The sequence below is a fragment of the Ylistrum balloti genome, unplaced genomic scaffold (assembly GCF_031769215.1).
Source record: "Ylistrum balloti isolate Yb309-2 unplaced genomic scaffold, AGI_CSIRO_Ybal_v1 Utg370010, whole genome shotgun sequence".
Taxonomy (NCBI): Eukaryota; Metazoa; Mollusca; class Bivalvia; order Pectinida; family Pectinidae; genus Ylistrum; species Ylistrum balloti.
The window spans coordinates 100,596-125,961 of NW_026782083.1; the positions used below are offsets into that span (position 1 = coordinate 100,596).

Sequence of the window (25,366 nt, forward strand, 5' to 3'; positions counted from 1 at the left end):
TTGCACTATGAAGCCTTTGTAACGAATATGTATTTTACTATCCAAAACTTTTATTCTTGTGGAATTTTACTCACAAATTAATACAACCTTCCTCCCCTGTCTCAGGCCGAGTCCATTACATAGAAAATGTCAACATGGCGGAAGAACAGGGTGCCGACACTGCTGATAGTAGCTTAGAAACAAATTATGCTGAGAAATCTGAGGATGTATTCGTAAATGGCGATACTGAGAGTGAAGAAGGTGCAAAAGTGATAGAATATGAAACACAAACATCACAGGAAGAGACAAATGTCTCTGGGCAAGTCATGCCGAGGAAAAGTAGTTTTATGAATAGGGATGGAAGTAGAAAACCAATACGAAAGAAGACGGTGTCATTTAGCAGTATGCCAACCGAGAGGAAAATAGCAACAGGTAGGTAACGCTCCATGCATGCTAAATGCAACATGTTTCATAACCCTGAGATATTTCTTATACATATTTCTTTCGCTGTAGTGAAGTTCCAATACACACGCTGTGTATTGCAGCAGAGATAGAGCTCTCGTCTTTGATGAGGTACTGTATAGTAACGCACGTCAGTGTCGGGCCCTTTACTTCGGATGTACCAGCTGATCTTAGCATCCGTTTTATAGTGTTAAAACCCTGTGTGTACATCGCTGATAAAATGTGTATAAATTGGTTCATCGGATCAAAACCTGGTGTTTAATACAGAGATTTGACAGCTACTACTGTCAGTTAACTTGCTACAACATTAATTAATATAAGTGGCTTGAATTCTTAATAAGGAAACAAATGTCACCTTCAAGGTCTTCTGAATTTAAACAAATATGCTGTTTTTCCTCAGACTTTGTATTCATTGATTTGAGTTAGTTACCTTGTTTTCATGTCAAATTTGGGCCTTTGATTTTTTTCACAATATTTATACTTTACTTTATTCAGTGATCATTGATAACAAGTAATAGTGAAGTCTGTACTTGAACTAATATTGAGTGTCCCATTTTATGGCCTAAACCCTGCTTAAGAAATAAAGAAAATGGTCCAATCAGACATGGGTATAACATACTAAGCATGATATGTCATTCATTTGATTTACACCCACTACACTTAAATTTTTTGTGATTTTTAGGAGTTGTAACAACATGATAAGGTTTTAGTATAAAACACCAGATCATCAGGTATGGTCTGTGTGTAAACTTGGATGGAACACATACATGAAAGTGTAAACTTGCATTCACACAAATACATTTATATCATAATATAGAAATAGAAATTGACTTTGACAGCTATCTACAAACTGATTATACATATGCTCCTTAATAACAGTATGATTCTCTTGATTGGATGTACACGTATGCATGCATAGGATTTTTTTCAGTAGTCTCTCTTCGGTAATTTTGTTTCCAGTTTGATTGTTTTATTTCACTTTATTATTTTTTTTCAAGAATATGCATAAATTTTGCTTTTACAATTACAGAGTGGAAATTCAAGTTTTTTAAATGTTATTTTTCTAGTTTGTTTCCTCCTTATATATAATGTACAAATAACATTAAACTTGAACATACAAAGATAAGATATGATGATGTTCAGTACTTCTTTTTAAAAAATTTAAAATAAATATATAAAAAAATAAAAAATTTCTTGTTATAGTAAAGAGTTTTGGTAACATTCAAAACTATGGAGTAGTGAAGTCAGCTGTAACAAACCAAATTTCTTGTTATTTCGATGTCTTATTTACTTACATGCATGTGAAGGAACATAGTTTAGGTACAGATGATTCAGCTTAGTGTGATTATTTTAAAGTGTTGTGTAGTGGATGGGTGTACTACAATTTGGGTTTAGGTTTCATATAAACCTATTAATATAGCTTCTCTCTAGATATATTTGTAGCTTTATCTCGGCATTCCAATTCCAGAGGGAAGTATATATATACACCCCAGATATGTGAATAGCACAATAAATGGACCTAGATATATATATATATATATATATATATATATGTGTATGTTTCACAGTTTAAGGTGATGTTTTCCATTATGAATCATGTTTACAGTTTGCAGATTGGGTTTTTTTTATGTAACCCAGTAAATATATGTTTATCTATAAAATGCTAGTTCTTTCAATAAAGGACAGGAGTTGATAACATCCTTTTATTTAGTAGTTATTATTTCATGTCACATACCAGGTACTTATCATAGCTCTCCAAATATGACTAGGACAAGAAGATTACTGCTTACTATACAGGTTAGATCAACACTCATTAATACTGCAAGAAATGTCTTGTAGTCAGATTAGTAAGGGGAATCACCATATACATTTATCAGGATTGTTGGATTGTCCAGAGGTTGAGTCTACCTTACACCAAGTGACATATGAAATCAAAGACCAGGTCAGAATAATTTTTATGCATGAAGTCTTAGGGGGTCAGTCAGAGTTATTACACTGTCAAGCCAAGTCAAGTTACATCACTGGACTCAGTCATATGTCATGTTAAGTTCACCAAACAGCTTAGAACTATTACATTGTCATTAGGACTTATCACTCAGCACTAGTCACATGACATACTAAGTTCACAGGCAGGTCAGAAATATATTGTCACTAGAACAAGCTCAAGTCACATCACTCAGCTCTAGTCACATGACATACTAAGTTTACCAAAGTCACCTCAGAATTATTATATTGTCACTAGAACAAGCTCAAGTCACATCACTCAGCTCTAGTCACATGACATATTAAGTTCACCAAAGACACCTCAGAATTATTATATTGTCACTAGGACAAGCTCACGTCACATCACTTAGCTCTAGTCACATGACACACTAAGTTCACCAAAGGCAGGTCAGAATTATTATGTTGTTATTTGGTCAAGCCAAGCTCTAAGCCATTAAACAAATTGCTGATTCTATGTTTTGGTCTTATTAATTAGTTCACTTCAAGGATTTTGTCAATTTTTTTATAGGGTGCATTCATTTTTTTGTTTATTATATTCATCATACACCATTTCTCATCACATTTTTGATGCAAGCTCCTACACTGAAGCAGGACTTTGTGGGGAACAGACAAAATATTATAAACAACAGATATAAAACACAGTCACACTAACAGTCATATTGATTTCAAGTTTTCACATATCATATTATCACAATCTGTCAAAATTATCAGAAGTTGCCAAAGCTGACTTGTAAACATATTTGAGAACAAGACAGTTGCAAAATTTGATATATATTGTTAAACAGATATTATTATTGAAAGTTACGTGTTTCATTAATTTGATCAGTCTTTAAATAAATGGACCTTCTGGATGTGTTTTAGTGTTTCTATAGAATTAATTTTCTTGTTGATATACATTTTCAGCTTAGATGGGTACTATTTGTATACCTCAGCATTATATTCTTGGTAAAATGTGATATATATAGAGATATAGTGAGCCCTATTTAATTCTGAGTCAGAATTGAGATATATCTGCTGGTGTCCAGTAGGGGTAAAAGTACATTGAGCCAGAACCCTGAGTCAGAAATGGTATATCTACTGGTCATAAGTAGAGATACAATGAGCCTAAACCCTTAGTCAGAATTTAGATATCTCTCAGCTGTTCATCAAAGATACAATGTGTCCTAACCTTGAGTTAAAATTTGTATCTACTGGTGCATAAGAGTAGCTAATCCTATAAAATGCTAGAAATTTCATTTCAGTAAATGGTAAATCTTTACATATTTTGTATAGAATGTTCAGGTAGTATACTGTATATCAGGTACCATTTATGATTATTCTGCAGTAAGACCGAAGAGGCAAGACATTATTTATTACTCAAAGTCAGGAGATGGTCTTATTACAGGGCAATAACCCCAAGGTCCTAACAGGCAAGACATTATTTATTACTTAAAGTCAGGAGATGGTCTTATTACAGGGCAATAACCTCAGGGTCTAACTAGGCTTATTACAGGGCAATAACCCCAAGGTCCTAACAGGCAAGGCATTATTTATTACTCAAAGTCAGGGGATGGGCTTATTACAGGACAATAATATCAGGGTCTAACTAGACTTATTACAAGCAATCGCCCCAGGGTCTAAACAGGTATATTACAGGGCAATAACTCCTGGGTCCAAACAGGCAATATGTTACCTTTTATTCAAAATAAGGGGGTGGGCTTATTACAGGACAATGAAGTACCATTAGTTGGTACTTTTTTTTATCAGAACAGCAATAAATATAAGTGGGCCTATTACCTGGCATGGACTAATTGCTGGATTAATTCTAAATAATGCAATGTAGTGTGTAATTTAAATACACCTAAGATAGATATTTTCATATTAATGACATGTTTGTGTACTAAGTTCTGAATGAAGTAATATATTGTGTTCTATAGAATATGATTTAAATACACATAGATAAGTATTTTCAGAATAATGACATGTTGATGTACTAATAGGTCATAACTGAACTTGAGATGTAGCACCAGTCTAAGTGATTGCAACTGTGACACCAAGTTGTGTTAAAGAATTTGTTGATGTCATTTTTTATCTGCGTGGGTTCAGGTATACATTGATCATTTTCATGATAATTCAGTCTGGGTTCTTTCTAGATCAGTGTTTAGCACATTCATCAACTTGTACATGTACATTATACTTTTTTTTCCGTGATAAAATCGTCATAAATTTGAGATAAAAAGTGAAAAATATTCCTTACGTATTTGATAATGAAAGTCTTTTATCAATGGAGATTCAATTTGGAATTGGGTGTTGGGTAAAAAAAAAAGTAAAGCGATGATGCATCTGCACATATATGGATTTATATGTATAATAATAAGTGTCTTAATAACAAATTTGATTCCTATTTATCATCATTGTAGCAGAGGTTAAAGAGTCAACTTCAGAAAAAAAAAATTCTTGATATAAAAACATGAATAAAAAATGAGGAGAATTAATTATTACGTTTGTAGGTGGGTGTTAGGATGTTATGTGTTGATTTTTTTAGTAGAAAAGCTGTGAATATTTTTGCTCTGGCTGATTGTGATGAAAAGTCTGCTTCAGAACTCTAGTTTGCTCTCATATTGGTGTGATAAATATAAATGTCATTGTTCATGCACACTGCATTAAAGATTAATGATCTTACTGATAGATTTGAATCAGGAAATGGAATACTTAAAAACCAATTTATTTCATAGACAACAATCTATCTAGATTGTGGTTTACCTTCCCACCTACATCTGATCAGACTTGGTGATAGTGACGGCTAGAACACGGTTATACTTTCTTAATTTCAGCTGAACACATGGTACTTATCAACTACTACAGGAATGTGCTTCAGTCTTAACTTGTAACTATATAAATCTTGATGACCTTAATTCATTACCATAGTACGGTTTTAATTAAGGATTTAATTGACTGACAAGGTGTAATTTTGTTGTCATCAGCCTGCCAACATGAATGGTTTGTACAGAATGTGCATATTTAGTATGAACACGGGGATGATTATAGTATGAGAGGTATGTAGCTACACAAAATTAACTTTGAGAAGTTGTCCTATAGTTAGTCGTGCTGATGACTCTCATCATATTGATGGAACAATGAGACACATATAGATTACAATCAATACATCCAGAGTCTCGGTAACAGCTGTTCTATCTTGTTTATAACTCATTACTGGACATAACAGTATCATCTTTTTGTAATCTCTCTGTCTAAACATTACCTTAGTTTTGGATTTCAACTGTTGCGGATGTTAACACTATGTATAGATGCTAGATAGAAAAGAAATCACTGCCAACCCAATATGAAAATTCTGAACTATATATTATCCAATAGCTTGAGCTTTAACGAAGCCCATGGTCGCAACAGTCATCAAGCCATTTCTTGTAGTCTGGCTTGTGGCAACCAACAGCAAAGAATCAAGGTGCATTCTTTTTTAGCTTAAATTTTCTCCCTTTTATTTGAAACAAAGTTCAAGAAAACAGATCTGAGAAAGCAACATATTCAAGATTCTTGCTACATGGGCCTGTCTGCACGTCTTGAAACACTGTAAGGAGTTGTTAAGGTTTAAAATAAAGGACAAAGAAATATTGCACTAGGTTCAGACAGATTCTTAGCATATTTAATACCCAATCATTGAGACACAGCCCTTGCAGTTTATTGATAAAATCAATTTTTTCACAGCTAATTATATGATTTAGCGTGAAGAAAATATATGCACTAACGTATACATAATTTCCTTTATGGAGCCATATGCATACATTCTATTGTTGAAGATGTGTTGTTAGTCTTTATCATAAAGCACTATAGCATTTGCTGTAAGTTCTATTTTGCAATTAAGTGAGAACCAAAAGATTGAATTTATTATAAGATTTGTACCTGGTGTTATACCTATCAGCTGTATCTCTTTTGTTGGAAGGTGCTTTCCCTTTGGAATTAGGATATCATTATTGTGTTAGTTTGGCTCCCTCTACAAAGTTTTATTACACTATTAAATCATCACTTTGACTTAACTTTCTTAGGATTATGAGCATTACAATTCTTAGTTATAAAAAATGTCTTGTTGAGTGTTTCTGAAGAGTATTCATAGTTTGATAAAGTGAAAACCTTTAAAAATTTGTTAACCATTATATATCATATGTTTAAATAAATTATCTTTATACTCAATTATACAAGAGTCAACATCACCTTAAATCATCTGAATGTTTGCATGTTTTAATCTTAAGGTTGTCTCTTGTTATTGAGGCAAAAGTTAAAGTAACGCTGATCCAAATGCTTTCATAGCCTTGTGAATCTAGTACTAATGAAGGAATTGCAGAGGAATTGTAGATTGATAGTTTGGTAGGGATTAAAAGTAGTTTGATCAGTACTTGTTGAAGGGTTGACAGACCTGTTAAAGTATGTCTGAATCTTGGGCAGGCTGACATAGTGTAAATCTATGGAGTGCTATTATAGCTGGGATTTATATAACTGTGTAACACGATCCTAATCACATTTAAGCTGAATTGTTATAGATAGACCATCATTGATAAAAGCTTGAATGAAAAAAAATTGTTAAAGCTATTGGAATGCACATGAATATCACATTTCAATACAAATATAGATTTTGCTACAACAAAACCAAAAAGTAGATTAAATTGCAGCATATAGCTTTAGCTTCCTTAAAGAACTGTGATGAAACAACAATTTACTGTGCCATTTATAGCTTCAACAGCAGCAATATATGGTTCACCTTGATGTATGTATAATTTTGATGGTAGGGTATCAGAATTGCTTATAAATCTCCTATGTTTATATATGGGGAAAAGCATTGGTTATACATTGCAGTATACTCAACCTTTGTACCTTATGATTATATTTTAGGAGTTGATCAGAAGCGAAATGGATGTCATACATTACTTTTATATACAGAATGAAGCTTGAGGGAAGTGATATATAGAATCAGGCCTGAGGGATGTGAAAATTTCATGCAGATTGAATCTTGGTATGCCCATAGCTGTAGATGAGACTTGGTCTTGTTTGAATCACTGAATATACAAAGTTATAGATGGAGTTCAGTCTTGTTTAAATTACTGAATATGTCTATAATTATAGGCTTGCCCTTATCTGTTGACTTGTATAGCTATATAAGCTTGTATACCCATAGCTATAGGCTTGTAAACCAAATAGTGTTAGGCTTATATACTTTGCTATGGGCTTGTTTGCATAAAGTTATACTTGCCCCTAGTTGTACTATGTATAGCTATAGATATAGACTTACCCTTAGTTGTAGGTTTGTATAGCTAAAGTTATAAGCTTGTCCTTAGTTGTAGGTTTGTATAGCTATAGTTAAAGGCTTGTACAGCTATAGTTATAAGCTTGTCCTTAGTTGTAGGTTTGTATAGCTTTAGTTAAAGGCTTGTATAGCTATAGTTATAAGCTTGTCCTTAGTTGTAGGTTTGTATAGCTATAGTTATAGGCTTGTCCTTAGTTGTAGGTTTGTATACTGGTAGCTATAGTTATAGGCTTGTATAGCTATAAATATAGGCTTGTCCTTAGTTGTAGGCTTGTATAGCTAAAGTTGTAGGTTTGTATAGCTATAGTTACAGGCTTGTATAGCTATAAATATGGGCTTGTCCTTAGTTGTAGGCTTGTATAGCTAAAGTTGTAGGCTTGTATAGCTATAATTATAGGCTTGCCCTTAGTTGTAGGATTGTATACCCATAGTTGTTGGTATTGCCTGTGAAAATCATATTGCGATATATTGCAATATTCGTTCCAATATTGCAATATTTTGCGACTACCTTGAGCAACTAATAATTTCATCCAATTACATTGTTAAAAAAACTCCAACACAGATCTGTTACAGATCTTACTTTAACAGCTTTCTGATGTTCAGCCAGTACTTTAGTACTTTTTAGGTATCATACTTGTGAAAATGCCTTTCTGCGAGGCACTTTAACTCGTGGATCTAGTGAATGAATCATTTCATGGAACCAAGGTGTTTCCATTCTCCGAGATGTAGCATATTCTGAATCAAGAAATTTGTGATGGCTGTGGTAATTTTCACAGCTCTATCTGACTGTGAAGGTGATGGGGTCCCATTTTTTCCTACAAGGCTTGGAAGGTTAAGCTGAGAATGTATCTACTTACGAGTTTCCATATGTTGAGTGAGCTCCAGGTCCTGCTCCGACTTCATGATGGTCATGTTCATCACAGAAACAAATAGGTGACGGGCAAGTAGGTGTGACGATAAGTCTGGGGTTCCTCCAGAGTATTTTACTGATCATGTACATAATTTACAAACTGCAATGTTCTCAGTAATATTGTCATTTACTCTTTTCAGTCAAAATGGGTCCAGATAGCTTCTTTCCTTCTTCCAATAGGTACAATTTTGAATGCGGGTGCTGCCATTTGTTTTGGTGATTTTAATATTGAATCATATTCGTTTACTGATTCCGGTTTCATTTATGTAATAATGCATTCTAATTCTTATAAACAGCCAACAAGGTTTAAAAATTTGTTTAATATAATCTCATATTTTTTATGATTTTAGAATTGAAAATCTGTTTTCTTTTGGAAGTTGTTGTTTATATGTGAAATTTGATGAAATTACTGGTCCAAATTATTTGGCATTACTGTTTCATGTGACAAAGAACCATGAGTGTTTAGGGTTGAAGCTGTTTCCTACGATGTTGTTGCATTGAACAGTAACATGACAGAAACAACTTTCAGGTCTGTTTAGATGTAAATAAAGAATAATGAAATGCATTGAAATTCTGGCATTTTAAAATCATATTGTGATGTATGGTTTTTCAACTTCGTATTGCAATAACCAGTACTGGCGATAATATTGCCCACCTCTAGTTGTAGGTTTGTATACATTATCTACCCATAGTTGTTGGCTGTGACTTGTATACTCAAGTTATAGACTTGCCCTCAGCTCTCTACTTATATACCTATATGTAGTTTACAGGGGAGGAATAACCTTGTTCCAAACCTCAGTATCTGAATTTGTGTTTTAATTTTATAGTGTACAACTACCTTTCCTGTGGGGAAGGGGAACATGTTTGAATGGTGTTATTCAGCAAACGTTGATCACATGATGATAACTTTCCGAATCAGAGTGACAATTATGTATGGCTAATATCACCACAACAGGATGTTGACATTTAATACACAACTTTAGTTGATGCTAATGTTCTGAAGATAATAAACAAAATCATTTTTGTGTTGTACATTATTCAGACAGAATGCTGTTAAATTGACAAACTAATAAATACAATGTGGAATGGTAACATGAACACTGTATTTAACTGGAAAAGTTCTGAAGTTCTCTACTGGGAAAGATTTTGATTGGCTGGAATGGCTTTTGGTATGATTTAGAAAGATATTGGCTGTAGCTATTGCTGGCAGAGGCTACACTTGCCAATGGTGTGATTTGCGTTGGAACATTGATTTTACATCACTGCATTGACACTCCCACACATACTGCAGATATAGACAAATGTTTTTGTGCAGGAACTTGAAACTGCTTGTTTGGAAAATGTATGCCAAGCTAGATATGATGTATGAAATTTACATAAATTATTATATATCTGTGATGAGAAAAAATATGTAACATGTAGTGTTTTTGATCTACCAAATACCTGGTATTGTTGATAATAAACTTAGTACCCTGAAACAATTTCTTCAAATACCCTGTGTCTTTTAAATGTCCTATATTCCTGAAAGCGATCTCTTAAAATACCATGTGTCTTTTAAATGTCCTATATTCCTGAAAGTGTTCTCTTAAAATGCCATGTGTCTTTTAAATGTCCTATATTCCTGAAAGCGTTCTCTTAAAATGCCATGTGTCTTTTAAATGTCCTATATTCCTGAAAGCGTTCTCTTAAAATACCCTGTGTCTTTTAAATGTCCTATATTCCTGAAGGCGATCTCTTAAAATGCCATGTGTCTTTTAAATGTCCTATATTCCTGAAAGCAATTTCTTAAAATACTCTGTGTCTTTTAAATGTCCTATATTCCTGAAAGCGTTCTCTTAAAATGCCATGTGTCTTTTAAATGTCCTATATTCCTGAAAGCGATCTCGTAAAATACCCTGTGTCTTTTAAATGTCCTATATTCCTGAAAGCGATCTCGTAAAATACCCTGTGTCTTTTAAATGTCCTATATTCCTGAAAGCGATCTCTTAAAATACCCTGTGTCTTTTAAATGTCCTATATTCCTGAAAGCGATCTCGTAAAATACCCTGTGTCTTTTAAATGTCCTATATTCCTGAAAGCGATCTCTTAAAATACCCTGTGTCTTTTAAATGTCCTATATTCCTGAAAGCGATCTCTTAAAATACCCTGTGTCTTTTAAATGTCCTATATTCCTGAAAGCGATCTCGTAAAATACCCTGTGTCTTTTAAATGTCCTATATTCCTGAAAGCGATCTCGTAAAATACCCTGTGTCTTTCAAATGTCCTATATTCCTGAAAGCGATCTCGTAAAATACCCTGTGTCTTTGAATATCCTATATCTCTGATAATGATATCTTCAGATATCTGGCATCTTTAAATGGTCATTGTCCATGATAGTAATATCTTTAGACATCTGATGTCTTTAAATGTCCAACATCCCTGTTCAAATATCTTGTCACTGATACTGAGAGCTTCAAATATGTTATCATTGTGATCTGAGAACTTCAAAATATCCAGTCACTGAAACTGAGAGCTTCAAATATCTGGTCAATGTGATTTGAGAGCTTTAAATATGGGGTCACTATAATCTGAGAGCTTTAAACATCTAGTATCTTTGAAACTAGGAACATGTTTAAGATAGCGCTGTCTTCAACACTAAAATCTTCAAATGTCTTATATTTGTGATACTGAAAGTAAGAATGTCTTCTCTTTAATTCTAATAGCTTCATTCACTAAGTTTACACAAGTAAATTTTCTTTGAGAAATTATTTTCATACAACAACAATACTGAAACCCTCATTCTTGTGACATTTAAATTTTGAATAACCTGAGACTTCCAGGATGTGATGTGCTAGGAAAGCCATACAATGTTTAGAAACTGAGAGTTTGTTGTATTTTTGAAAAGCATCACCCTGAGACTTTGTTTGGATAGAGATTTTCCCACACTATCAGACTCCCTTGAACAGTAAATTAAAATGATATATGACATATTTCATTGAAGTGAATTTATGAATTGGCTTCCTATCTTTGGAGATGAATCTTGTCAAATTTGAAGAAAAACTCCACATTTTGAGTTATATTTATTGTAATTCTGAAAAAACGACAATGATACATTGACTTTACATGTATATCCATCCTGAGGCCCAAAGGATCTGAACAATTTGTCTTCATCAGGACACCTGGATGGTTGACTAGCCATTGTTCCTCCACCATCAGCAGAAAACTGAAACTGAGCGGGCCTGTTATATTCTATCAACAAGTTTCCATTACAGCAATAGATTTCTCTCATTTATTCTAATTATCTATGACATTTGGAAATAGATTTATTTTGGAAAATTACTCTCAGTTATAGGATATCAGAAACACATTAAAGAGATATCTTATTATTTCAAAGGAAATGAGGCTTTAGTGATGTTCCATCACAAAAATATTGTTAAATGACACATGCAACTTTTTTTGTGTTGTTTTACAGTCATTTAACAACTTTTGAAAAATTTAAACCAATCATATTCACTGCTCATTGTTAATCCACTTTCAGTATTAAATTAATGCAATGCTTTGCTTTTTATGACATGTGGATTTCATCAACTACATGGAGTATGGAATTTGTTTGTTACCATGCCAACATTAATGATAGTTATCATTTTGAGAATGTTAATATCTTGACAAAGATTCACTGTAGTTTTACTTTAATTTGGAATTTCAAGATTTAATAAATAAAGCAATCAGTTGTAATTCCAGCGCTTGAGAATATTTTCAGGAATAAACGATAAAATCTAGACAATTTTTAATTGGTAAGAAAGGAGTCTTACATGGTGAAATCTTACACTCAGTTTGTCAGTGAATTTGTGACTAGAAAGGGTCAGAAAGGGATGGGAAGGAATGAGGGTAAATCCATATATTACTAAGTATAAGGTGTCACATATACATTTTACACCTGTAATTAAGAATCTGAGTTGTTGCGGTTGTGTTTGGTAAGTTAAATGATGTACAGTATGTTCCAAGGTATAGCTTCACACTGCCAGTTTTATCTAATACACTCCATTAGTTGCTACTGCTCAAACATTCTGTCCAACTTATGACATAAACAGACCAATTAATTGGTGGAGTATTGATCATAAATTTAACCTTCACTTCAAGTAAGCATATGTCATGGTGTTGTATCCATTATCTGTCCATCCATTTAACATCAATGTTTTTCTGAAAGATCTTCTTAAAAGTCTAGGGTACATAGATATTGGGGCTGTAGCATGTTAAGATGAAGGGCTACAAATTTAGTTCAGATGAAAGACCTTGATTCAACATGTCCATCCTGTAATTAGTCAAGGTTAACTGAACAGAATGGACTTGTAACCAGACAAATTTCTTAAGGTGATAGCTTGGGAGAAAATGAAAAATGAGTGAAATATTTTTAAATATCCCAGCTCTCACACCCCTAATTCTGTCCTTGTATTATGTTAAGAATATGTCTTCCAGAACACTACATATGAATGATGTAATGCATATAACACAAACATTTTCAGATAGCATCATTTGGCATTTAGTAATATAAGAAAAGAGACTGCAAGCTAAAGGTCACCCAGATTCATTTTCTGTGTCAGAAATTGTTAGATCTCCGATGCTGTATCATAAATACATGATGGGAGTCACATTTGTACAAGTACACATGTAAAGGTCAGAGTCATGTTTTAGTGTTGCACATCCTGATGACCAAAGATTTTTGCAATTTTGACGAGTTATGTTTTTATTTTAAAATGCTCATCCAAAATGGGGATTTCTTCCTCTTAAAGGGATCTTGACCTAATATGACATGTAGCATTAATGGATTCATGTTGACTAGATCAGTGTTATCTAATCAGAAGGTCTCACCATCCAGGGGACAGAGAAGCAAGGCCTTAAACAGAAGTTGCAGAAAATGTTCAAATATGAGTTTTCCTTCCTCTTTCATTTTGATGCAGGGGGTAATCACCAAAATTGTTATGAACCATCCTTGTTTGAAGGGGAGTAACTCCAATCTATGGTGAAGATCAAAAATGGTTTAACCCTGCTTGAGGCTGTTTATGTTTCTCAGGAAGCTGAGAGTACAGACTGTCTTGGGCTGTGGTGGTTGTGTCCTATTGCATCAAGATTGCATGTGACAGGCCTTTAGTATGTTGTTCAATAGAGAAGATACCAACTTCCATAAGGGGATCCAGTCTCAAAAAGACTCTTGTTGTTAATGAGTCAATAAACCAATAAGCATGGGTGAAGCAACTTGTTATTATAGAAGCTGACAGACTACCCTCTGCGGTAGGTGCAGGGCCTTGTCATTAAAAAGTATATGTAGATGTTAGACAGGGAAGGTAATGTAAAACAAAAGATAGATGCTTCATCTTTTTATGGAGAGACAAAACCCTATATAGAGGAAAATGTGATTACTGTAAAATTAGAAATCTTCCCTATTATCCCAGGATATACCTAGATGAATGATATCAGCTTCCTGTTACTGCTGTTGTTGAATTAACGTAAATAGATATGTGATGAGTTATAGCTAGGCAATGTCACATTCCTGTGTCATGTCTGTTCATGATCTTACATCAAAATCCCATGGTAGAGTCAAACATTATTATCCATGCAAAGTCAGTTGCTGCTATGTCATGGGTCTTTTAGTCCTTCTGAACAATAAAGGTTGTGGTTTTTAACGGATTCTGTTTCAATGATGGAAAAATTTGTAAAAAAATACATTGACAATTCAATTTATAGAGGAAACCATAGGCCTTGTAATGATCTTGTGGGGGGGGGGGGGGGGGGGGGAAGACATCCATTTTGCATAAAGCTTTTGGCACACCTATGAAATTTAGAACCATCAGAAAAATCCAACCTTTACAGTACACAAAAGCCTCTGTTGTGTTAATCAGACTGACATATGCATGTGCTGTAACTGTTTTTTAGCTGCCAACACTCAAGGGAGGGAAATCTATAACATTTCGCTTCAATGTATTGACCATTCAATTACTGTTCTTGCTGTAGGTTATACCTGGAGTCTGTCTGTCTGCACTATCTGTTTATAACAAAGAATCTGCTGTAACTTTTCAGCATTGAATATTCTAAACACCCAATGGATTTGGACGATAACGGCATCAACTCTCACACTTTCATTGATCTTATGCATGGTTTTCAATAGATATCAGTAGTGCTTTTTTTGAAAAAATCATTTGCTTGAAGTTTAACAACCAATTGACAGCTATGAAGTCATTTGCATTGAACACAAGCCTCATTAGTTTCACAAAGCATAATTAAGTGACATTCATATCTTTGTGATGAAAGGTGTACACGTTCTTAAAAAAACTATGTATGTGGTTGTCTGGTTCAGATAGAATAGAATGTACTTCTTGATTAAAAGTACAATTCTACAGAAATAACATATCAGAGACAAACACCCAGCATAATACCCCATATGATGCAACACCGGTCTGTACCTTTTAAATTCTGGATGTTATTCTGGGAACGGGAACATGCATTTTGCCAAATCTGACTGCGGGGACAGAATCCATACAGTGGAAAATGTGAACACTAAAATGTAAACAGGTAGTACCTCACTTTGATAAATGATGTAATCCAAGGCCAACAGTGATCTTACCCCAAGACAGGAATAAAATCTTTACAAAAAATTAAACTCCATAAAAAATATATATCCTCTTTTATCATTTATTATGCAGGGGTCTGAATTTTTGGGGAAGTTAGCGCAAATGATAAAAAATTGCTTTTGATATTTATTGTGTGTTTCTTTCATTTTATTAACTGGTAGGTTTTCTTGATTCATTTGTCGTCGTGTTTTCAGTTCTGCATATGTATCATCTGTATCATGTAAAAGTTGTGTACGGATGCCTATCTTTAGATGTAGAGTTGTATAAATTCAGAAGTTTGAGCAAGGAGGGAATCCCTAGAAACTTAGTTGTGGATTACTGATAAGACTTGTGGTGTTTCCTTCATTACTGATGAACGATCTTTGACATTTAATACTATATACTAATGTACGTTGATATAACTATCAATCCTTCTGTATTAAATCCCTGATTACCTGGATTGATACATAACCTTTTTATTTCCCAACTCTATTAACTGTTTATGTTCAGTCTTTTCCTGAGGATAATGTAACTGGGGTCAAATTTGTTCGAGTGGAGTAGTCAACAAGTGACTAGAGGATTCACGTAGTTAATTTCATGAATTGATTTTGTCGATTGTGTTTTATTCATATTTGATTATTCTGTCAGTTGAGTCATACTTGTAATTCACTGCAATAACCTATATGAAGAACCACTTGCTAAATTGGAAGTATTGCGATTTCGTTTGTGTCTATAGAATGGCTGACACAGAGTCACTTGGGTTATTCGAGAAGCAGACATTCTATTAGAAGAAGTTATAGGTATAAAATCATTACCATTGTTGGGAACCTGTTTGTCTACTGATATGAATACCTTGTTTGGAAACTCTGTGAAGGAGAGTAGAACAATCAATTTGCTTGCCCGCTCTGTGAACTTACCTACATCCGACATACAAATATTATGGGATGGCGGTCTAAGAATTAGATTGTAAAATGTCGCTTGTAAACAGATCTAGGTAAGGATCAGACATGATGCTGGATGGCAGACATGGTTAAATAGTTGATGCCCCTGCAGGTTGTATAATATATTTTTATCAAAAAATATAGTCAGAGACAGACAGACAGACCCAGTTATAGATCTGATGATAGGGGGTATAAAATTGATCAATATACATAGCCAAGTGGATATATAATGTATTTGTTAAATGTGAACTAATGACTGGTGTCCAGAGAATTGGTCACTGCTGGTCAGCCAGTGTTAGTCCAACAGGTGATTACACTGAAGCTTTCAGTATAACACTGGTTATTAACTATATAGGAGAACATATCCCAGGGGTTCTGACTCCCAATTATACAGTAGCATAACTCGTTGCATATTGTATAACAAATCACTTGGTTATAGTTTGTATTGATGGTAATATAAACACAAACCGGTGACGGCATCATTTGGCATAGATCATTTCAGATAGGGTTTAACACACTATTGATCAGTGTATTATGTACTGTTTGCTTTAGATTTATGTCTTTATCTATTTACAAACTTTTGTGTGTTTGTCTATAATTGAAAATAATTAAAAAATATAATCAGTTAAGGAATGAAACGAATAAATGGGTAAGGAAATGAAACCGATAAATGGAAACTGTGATTTTCCAAGATAATTAGTAGAGCTGAGGAATGACTTGAAGTTCTCTGAAATGCACAGATCATGTGTAATTCTGTATGTGAAGTTGATCATTTAAAAGTAATTTTAAACTTGCAGCCTTAAAGGCTTTTATCAATGGTATTCATTTAGCAGAAATACAAACAGATTCAAAGCTTCTTAAAATGTTGATTTTGATGTAAGAACCAAACAACTCCAACAGTTTTGGTGATGACAAACCAAACAAAACAGAATATCAAAATGTGAAATACAGCTGTTATCTAAAAAGATAGAATATTTTAATGTATTTTCTTTTTGACATTCCATCCAAAAGCCAGACGAGTGTGGCAGGAATATATATATGGTACATGTCACGATAAGAAAATGTTGTGCTTATTGTAATGTCAAAGTTGACAATCCCATTGTTTCTTAATCCCCCACTCCCTTACCCCCTCACCCCTCACCCCTGACTTCTGCCATTTGATTGGTTCAGGATTAGTGCAACAAAATTGTCATTTTTGACATGAGAAAAAAAACTTATTTTCATTACAAAACCTTAATTTTGCTGGTAAAGATATGTATCAATCAAGGCACGTGTCTGAATTATGGATTGCACCCCTGTAATAAGTAGGTTTCTTTCTTAATATTGATAATATCACCAGATATATACACATTTTGTGATTCATAGTGACTACAGGGAAATAAAGGTTATTATCAACATTGCCCACTACTCCTGTATTGATCAGGGTTGAGTAGTGCATCATAGATTACTTTGAGTAGAAAGCACTATATAGAGGCACTGTTGACACCCTGTATGACACAGACACACCTTAACCAATATTCTGTATTTATACCCTGTAAAAAGCCCTAGGGACCAGCACATTACTTCTGTCGTGAAGTCAGGGTATTGTTATAGTACAATAAAGTAATATTAATTTATCTGTTTACTGAACAGCAGTATAGATGGCGTTATTACCAGGCATGGGCTTATAGTTGGATAGCTACGGTACCTACAAGAGATATAGTGATCAGTAGTGCTGTTACATATATTGATCATCAGTCAAATCTACCTACAGAAATCTGTACACAACCAGCAAGTGGTGATATAGGGTTCTTCTTTTGCTTCATTGGTATTGTCCTTTGTTTCTGGCATTATTATGGAACTCGTAAGTCAAATTTGTATTTACTTCGAATTTATAACAGATTTGCTGGTTCATTTATCTTATAATAAAGCTGGCGACAATGGCAGTGAAATGTCTTTGTCATCGTCTTTACAATTTCTGGCTGTGCTTGAACCATAATCTCTCAAACTGCATCTGTTCTCCCTGAACTAATTTCCTGAAACAGAAAAAAAAGGAAAAAGATTGAGTTTTTGTTAATCAGAAGTAATCAGCTTCTCTTCGAGCAGCTCTGTTAAAGTTTTGTTGAATTCTAGACCTGGATTTCATTGGAATAAGATTTACATGCTATGTTGAAGCATTCAGTCACATCCATTGCTGGCTCAACACAGTTTCCACAATGTATACAGTGTAGAGAAAGAGCTTTGATTTGTAGTCATGAGTTGATTGTACTTTGTATGTATTTCTAAAGGGAAAGAGTTACTAAAGGACAGATTCATTAGACTATAATGTGAAAAGTAGGAGAAATTGTTTCTGTAGTAATTGTTGAAAGATAATAGTATACATGGTTGTTTACTGATGTAATTGAATGTCCACAATCCCTCTTATCCCCATCATGTATGAAACCAAAATCCTGTTTGTTATCCACAAAATCAATAAGTGAAAGGCACGATCATTAGTGATTTCATTATCTTTGATGTATTAAATACTGTTTATATAATACCTATAGTGTCCTTATCTGTGACTAATGACTGGTCTGAGGGTTCTTGTAGAATAACAGAATGGAAGTAAACATTTGGAGGAATGGAGTACATCTTAGTCTGTACTTGGGTTTAGTTAACAGAGAGGGGAGTTACAAGGACTGTATGATACTACATCTGGGGATCTGTATGACATTCAACTAACAGAGAATATAAGGGCATTGTATGGCATTTCAATTTGTAAACCAAGGGGGAAGGTATACAGGCTGTAAGATTCTACATCTGAGGCTCTATATGGAGTTCAGTGAACAGAGATTGGAGATACAGAGACTGTAGGGGTCTACATCTGAGGCTCTACATGGAGTTCAGTTAACAGATAGTGGCTGTGGAGGTACAAAGGCTATAGGGTACTACATGTGAGGTTCTGTTTGGAGACTGGCAGGGCTCTGTATGGAGTTTGGTTAACAGAGATTGGAGGTACAGAGGCTATAAGGTACTACATGGTATGGTTCTGTATGGTAACTGGCTAGGCTTTGTATGGAGTTTGGTTAACAGATATGCGAGGTACAGAGGCAACAGAGTATTACACCTTGGGGTTTTAATGGAGTGTGGTTAACAGAGATTGGAGGTACAGAAACTGTATAGTTCTTCATCTGGGGTTTGTATAGAGTTTGGTTAACAGGGATTGAAAGTACAGAGGCAGTAGATTTGTAAAATGTCTGAGGCTCTGTATGAAGTTTGGTTAACTGAGAGTGGAGGTACAGAGACTTTAAGGTTCTACATATCAAGGGTTCTGTATTGAGTCAACAGAGAGTGGCTATGGAGGTGCAGAGGCTGTAGGAAGTATAGAGGCAGTATATTTTTACAACATCCGGGGCTCTGTATGGAGTTTGGTTAACACAGATTGGAGGTACAGAGGCTACGTGGTACTACATGTTAGGTTCTGTATGGAGTCTGGTGGGGCTCTGTATGGAGTTTGGTTAACACAGATTGGAGGTACAGAGGCTACATTATACTACATGTTAGGTTCTGTATGGAGTCTGGTGGGGCTCTGTATGGAGTTTGGTTAACACAGATTGGAGGTACAGAGGCTACGTGGTACTACATGTTAGGTTCTGTATGGTGTCTGGTGGGGCTCTGTATGGAGTTTGGTTAACACAGATTGGAGGTACAGAGGCTACATGGTACTACATGTTAGGTTCTGTTTGGTGTCTGGTGGGGCTCTGTATGGAGTTTGGTTAACACAGATTGGAGGTACAGAGGCTACATTATACTACATGTTAGGTTCTGTATGGAGTCTGGTGGGGCTCTGTATGGAGTTTGGTTAACACAGATTGGAGGTACAGAGGCTACATTGTACTACATGTTAGGTTCTGTATGGAGTCTGGTGGGGCTCTGTATGGAGTTTGGTTAACACAGATTGGAGGTACAGAGGCTACGTGGTACTACATGTTAGGTTCTGTATGGTGTCTGGTGGGGCTCTGTATGGAGTTTGGTTAACACAGATTGGAGGTACAGAGGCTACATTATACTACATGTTAGGTTCTGTATGGAGTCTGGTGGGGCTCTGTATGGAGTTTGGTTAACACAGATTGGAGGTACAGAGGCTACGTGGTACTACATGTTAGGTTCTGTATGGAGTCTGGTGGGGCTCTGTATGGAGTTTGGTTAACACAGATTGGAGGTACAGAGGCTACGTGGTACTACATGTTAGGTTCTGTATGGAGTCTGGTGGGGCTCTGTATGGAGTTTGGTTAACACAGATTGGAGGTACAGAGGCTACATTATACTACATGTTAGGTTCTGTATGGTGTCTGGTGGGGCTCTGTATGGAGTTTGGTTAACACAGATTGGAGGTACAGAGGCTACATTATACTACATGTTAGGTTCTGTATGGAGTCTGGTGGGGCTCTGTATGGAGTTTGGTTAACACAGATTGGAGGTACAGAGGCTACATTATACTACATGTTAGGTTCTGTATGGAGTCTGGTGGGGCTCTGTATGGAGTTTGGTTAACACAGATTGGAGGTACAGAGGCTACGTGGTACTACATGTTAGGTTCTGTATGGTGTCTGGTGGGGCTCTGTATGGAGTTTGGTTAACACAGATTGGAGGTACAGAGGCTACGTGGTACTACATGTTAGGTTCTGTATGGAGTCTGGTGGGGCTCTGTATGGAGTTTGGTTAACACAGATTGGAGGTACAGAGGCTACATTATACTACATGTTAGGTTCTGTATGGTGTCTGGTGGGGCTCTGTATGGAGTTTGGTTAACACAGATTGGAGGTACAGAGGCTACATTGTACTACATGTTAGGTTCTGTATGGAGTCTGGTGGGGCTCTGTATGGAGTTTGGTTAACACAGATTGGAGGTACAGAGGCTACGTGGTACTACATGTTAGGTTCTGTATGGTGTCTGGTGGGGCTCTGTATGGAGTTTGGTTAACACAGATTGGAGGTACAGAGGCTACGTGGTACTACATGTTAGGTTCTGTATGGAGTCTGGTGGGGCTCTGTATGGAGTTTGGTTAACACAGATTGGAGGTACAGAGGCTACGTGGTACTACATGTTAGGTTCTGTATGGAGTCTGGTGGGGCTCTGTATGGAGTTTGGTTAACACAGATTGGAGGTACAGAGGCTACGTGGTACTACATGTTAGGTTCTGTATGGTGTCTGGTGGGGCTCTGTATGGAGTTTGGTTAACACAGATTGGAGGTACAGAGGCTACATTATACTACATGTTAGGTTCTGTATGGTGTCTGGTGGGGCAATGAAAGTTCATAGACAGTAGGGTACTACATCTAGGGCTCTGTGTATTTTTTCTATCGGGAGACGAGGATATGATTTTGAATGCGAGAATATTTGCAGGACTATCAAGTAATAAAATTTTTACACTATGAATTGACTTGATATTAAGAGTCATTTTTCTGATAACTGGTCATTGTTTACTTTATTTCTAAAGTATTTTCCAGAGTATGGGTCGATTTGAAACTGAAAATGCTTCAAGATTCAGCTGATAACAATGGTGTTGTTGATGTCCAAACAAAAAACTATTGTTTACTAACACAATGAAACACCTGGAATTATAAAATATTGACATAATTGCGTGGTACAGGTTTTCATACATCACAGTAATCATCTGTCTAATTGAGTTTTTAATTAACTGTAGATGATATCAGAGGATTCATCAATCCTTATTTGGTGCTTGATAAGAAGCAATCATATATATTAATAAAACATTTGTCCTGTGGCGTTTTGGGATTTAGGAATCAATACATCACTTATCTCCATTGTCTATATGCCGTTTTGATGTTGATATATGTAGCTTAGTTCTGATCAACTCACTGAATAATAATGATGTTGTTTAGTAAGTCGGAAATATTTTGTATCTTCTTACATAATTAAAGCAGTATATATAGGTCATAAGCTATTTATATCCTCAGTAATTAAGCCTAACTTACACTCTCACTGAAATATATAGACTGTATAACAATACGTGGCAGGCTCTGCAACTGTCATCTCATGATATTTTTTTTCAATCTTAAAAAAATTTGGTATAACTTCAGATTTAAAAAAAAAAAAAAAAATTTTCAATTTTAAAATTTGTCCAAATATTTATTACAGATATATACAACAGATTTCTACAATCTGTAAACAATCTGTCCTGTTATATATAATGAATACACTCAATGTTGTATTATATCATATTAACTTTACATGTGATTTTGTTGATAAAATTAAAGTATTTTGAGAGATCATTTGAAACACACACATCCTGATTCTGTTACTACTTGAATTCCATAGCTAGCTACTTGTCCACTCAATTTGTTGAACAGGTGCCATGGTTAACAATCTAGAATGAGAACATAGAATCAACATTGGTATTTTCATTTGAATTTGTTGACATAAGATGATGCAAATGTATTCATCTATTTACCATCTATTCTCAGTGATGTGCTTTCTGCATGCTACATTTTACTATAAAACTAGTTTTGTGAATGACAAATTTTACACATTTCTCCACAGTAAATTTCAAGTTATTGGAGTCAATCAAAACTTAGGTAATTCACAGAGTCACAGACACTTGGCATTCACAGATTATCTCTACCTGACTGCATGTCCACAACCATATTCCTCAAACTATTAACATGGACCCAAGGACTCAGCAGAGTTTTACTCTTGAGTAATCAGATAATGGTATGATAAAAGTATTTGAAACAACTACTGACAAAATATAAATGTGATGAACAGACTTTTGATTCATTTTCATCCATTATTAATTTGGATCCACAAGTTTATTGTGGAAGGTGTTTATTTTGACAAAACCTTGACTTGCTGAACTGAAGAGTTCCGACTCATTTTATCAATCAATTATGAAATGGAAATTGATTTAACATCACTTAATTTTATGTGTTTCTGGATTTGATAGTTTTTAAATGAAAGTTATTTATAATATACAAACTTCAACTTCCACATTAAGTTACCTGACCTGGAGCAGTTTGCTAGAAATGTGATCAAAGATTGTCAGAACTTAGGATAATTATTTCATACTATAAGAAATGTAATTATACATTTAGTACACATCATCATATTGGTGTATTTAGAATCATCTAAATGGAATTAACTTCTTGGGTAAGATATACATAGAGAATTTTCACCGCATTAAACATGTCAATACCTACAACATGTTTAAGTGCTCATCTTTGATTTAATTATTTCACTGCTGGGGTTTCATGTCATTGATTGAGGTGGAGTAATTATATGTTCATTACAGATAAGGTAATGAACCTATGTACTTCATTATTTGATGTCTTTAATATGTCAGCAATTATCTGGGGGAGAGGGGCTTTTTAGTTGAGTGTTGGGGGTGGGGCGTGTAATTGTTCTTTCTTGTTTAACATTCTTTTTATTGAGTTGATGGGAAAATGCTTTTGGCCCTCCTTCAAAATCCAGTGTATGCCATGGATGGTTAGGCCACAAATATTGGAAAATGGCCATATTAACATTTGATACAAGCTTTCAAATTTAGTGAAAAGTCACATAGCTGTATATACAGTATAATAGTACGCCATTTGATACGATTTGATTTTGATTTGTAAAGGTGCATCTTTATAATCTGAAGTAACCTGAAAATAGTATTTTCAGGAGAAACCAAAGTATGCAGAGAAAAAAAGTTTTTCAGGTCTGATCAGGAAGCCAAAAATGATGCCTGTTGTTTAAAGTAACCTGATTGATACTATAATGAGCATGTTGTTAAATTCTGTTCCTTCGTTCTTGTTTGTCATCACTCTGATTCAAAATACAGTGCAACTTTCTTCAACCATTCCTTCTCAAAACAGACTACCTCTTGAAACAGAATGAAATGACAGAATTGCCTCCTCTTTATTATAGTAATAAAAACATTTCCAATACTCATCCCTCTCCATTTCAAATACCAAACCAATTTTGTGTCCGAAATTATTAAAGTATACAGAAAATCTGTTATGAAAACTGGCTTTACTAAACCGATAAAGACCAAAGTTCCAGAACAGGGGACTGTGAAATCAACACCTGTGGTGAAAGTTTGATGCCCCATGCATCTGTGACTGGTAGACTTTGTACACAATACCTACCCCTATTGGGAGGACTGTAATACTGCGCCCCCAGGGCATGCATCTGTCACGGGTAGACTTTGTACACAATACCTACCCCTATTGGGAGGACTGTAATACTGTGACCCCAGGGCATGCATCTGTCACGGGTAGACTTTGTACACAATACCTACCCCTATTGGGAGGACTATAATACTGTGCCCCCAGGGCATGCATCTGTCACGGGTAGCCTTTGTACACAATACCTACCCTGATAGGGAGGACTGTAATACTGTTCACCAAGGGCATGCATCTGTCACAGGAAGACTTTGTACACAATACCTACCCCGATTGGGAGGACCGTAATACTGTTGTATAGTTATCTCTAATGGCAAATGGAAATCGTATCGAACAAGTCCATCATTTAACCGAAGCAAGAAACGGCTACAGATAAAGTGAAAATGAGTACTGATGTGGAGTTAAATTGTCGCTGGGCAATGCATTGATTTCTTTTCCACTAAAGTCACATATAGAATACAAGTGTCACTGTTTTCTCATTCACACCTTAACTTTTTCACAAATATTTTTACTTGATAAAACTTTTTTCTCTGTATTCAGTTGGACATGTGCAGTGTTAATGCGGAATGGTTAATGCAAACAGAATAAATTCAATTATATCCGAGTCCGGTCCGGTCAACTTGCCTGACTTGTACAAACCGAACCCTCCCTAAACCGATCAAATATTCATGTCACATGTATGATCAGTTTGGAGAAGTTCCACTGTGCACTAAAAGAACAGGTGTCTGTCAATATATAGCATGTTTTGAATCATAATCAATAAAAACAGGCTGAAAAAGCCGGAAATTGTGATAGCAGCACACTCGGTTTAAGGACTAGATCTCAAGTGGCTCATCACTAGGTGAAATGTATCAGGTCAGGGTTTCCTGTTGCTTACAGTCTAACATCAGACTCTATGTTAAAACCTGGTCATCACAGTCAATCAGGTAAGGTCAATCCTAAAACTGATTGTGACCTCGACAAACCTTGATTATTATACACATAGTCTAAGAAGCACTATAATTACCTATTTGCATGTGGACAAGTGATCATTAAAATTTTTGCTATC

At 35.1% G+C, this 25,366-nt stretch overlaps 1 protein-coding gene across 1 annotated transcript in view; it reads left to right on the forward strand.

The window, feature by feature from the left end:
• Positions 1–134: 134 nt before the first annotated feature.
• Positions 135–25,366, forward strand: part of LOC132548433 (inactive phospholipase C-like protein 2) — a 90,364-nt gene continuing 65,132 nt past the window's right edge. Inside the window, exon 1 of the mRNA XM_060212298.1 lies at positions 135–411. Coding sequence (XP_060068281.1) covers positions 135–411 — 277 coding nt within the window. The remainder of the gene's footprint in view (positions 412–25,366) is intronic.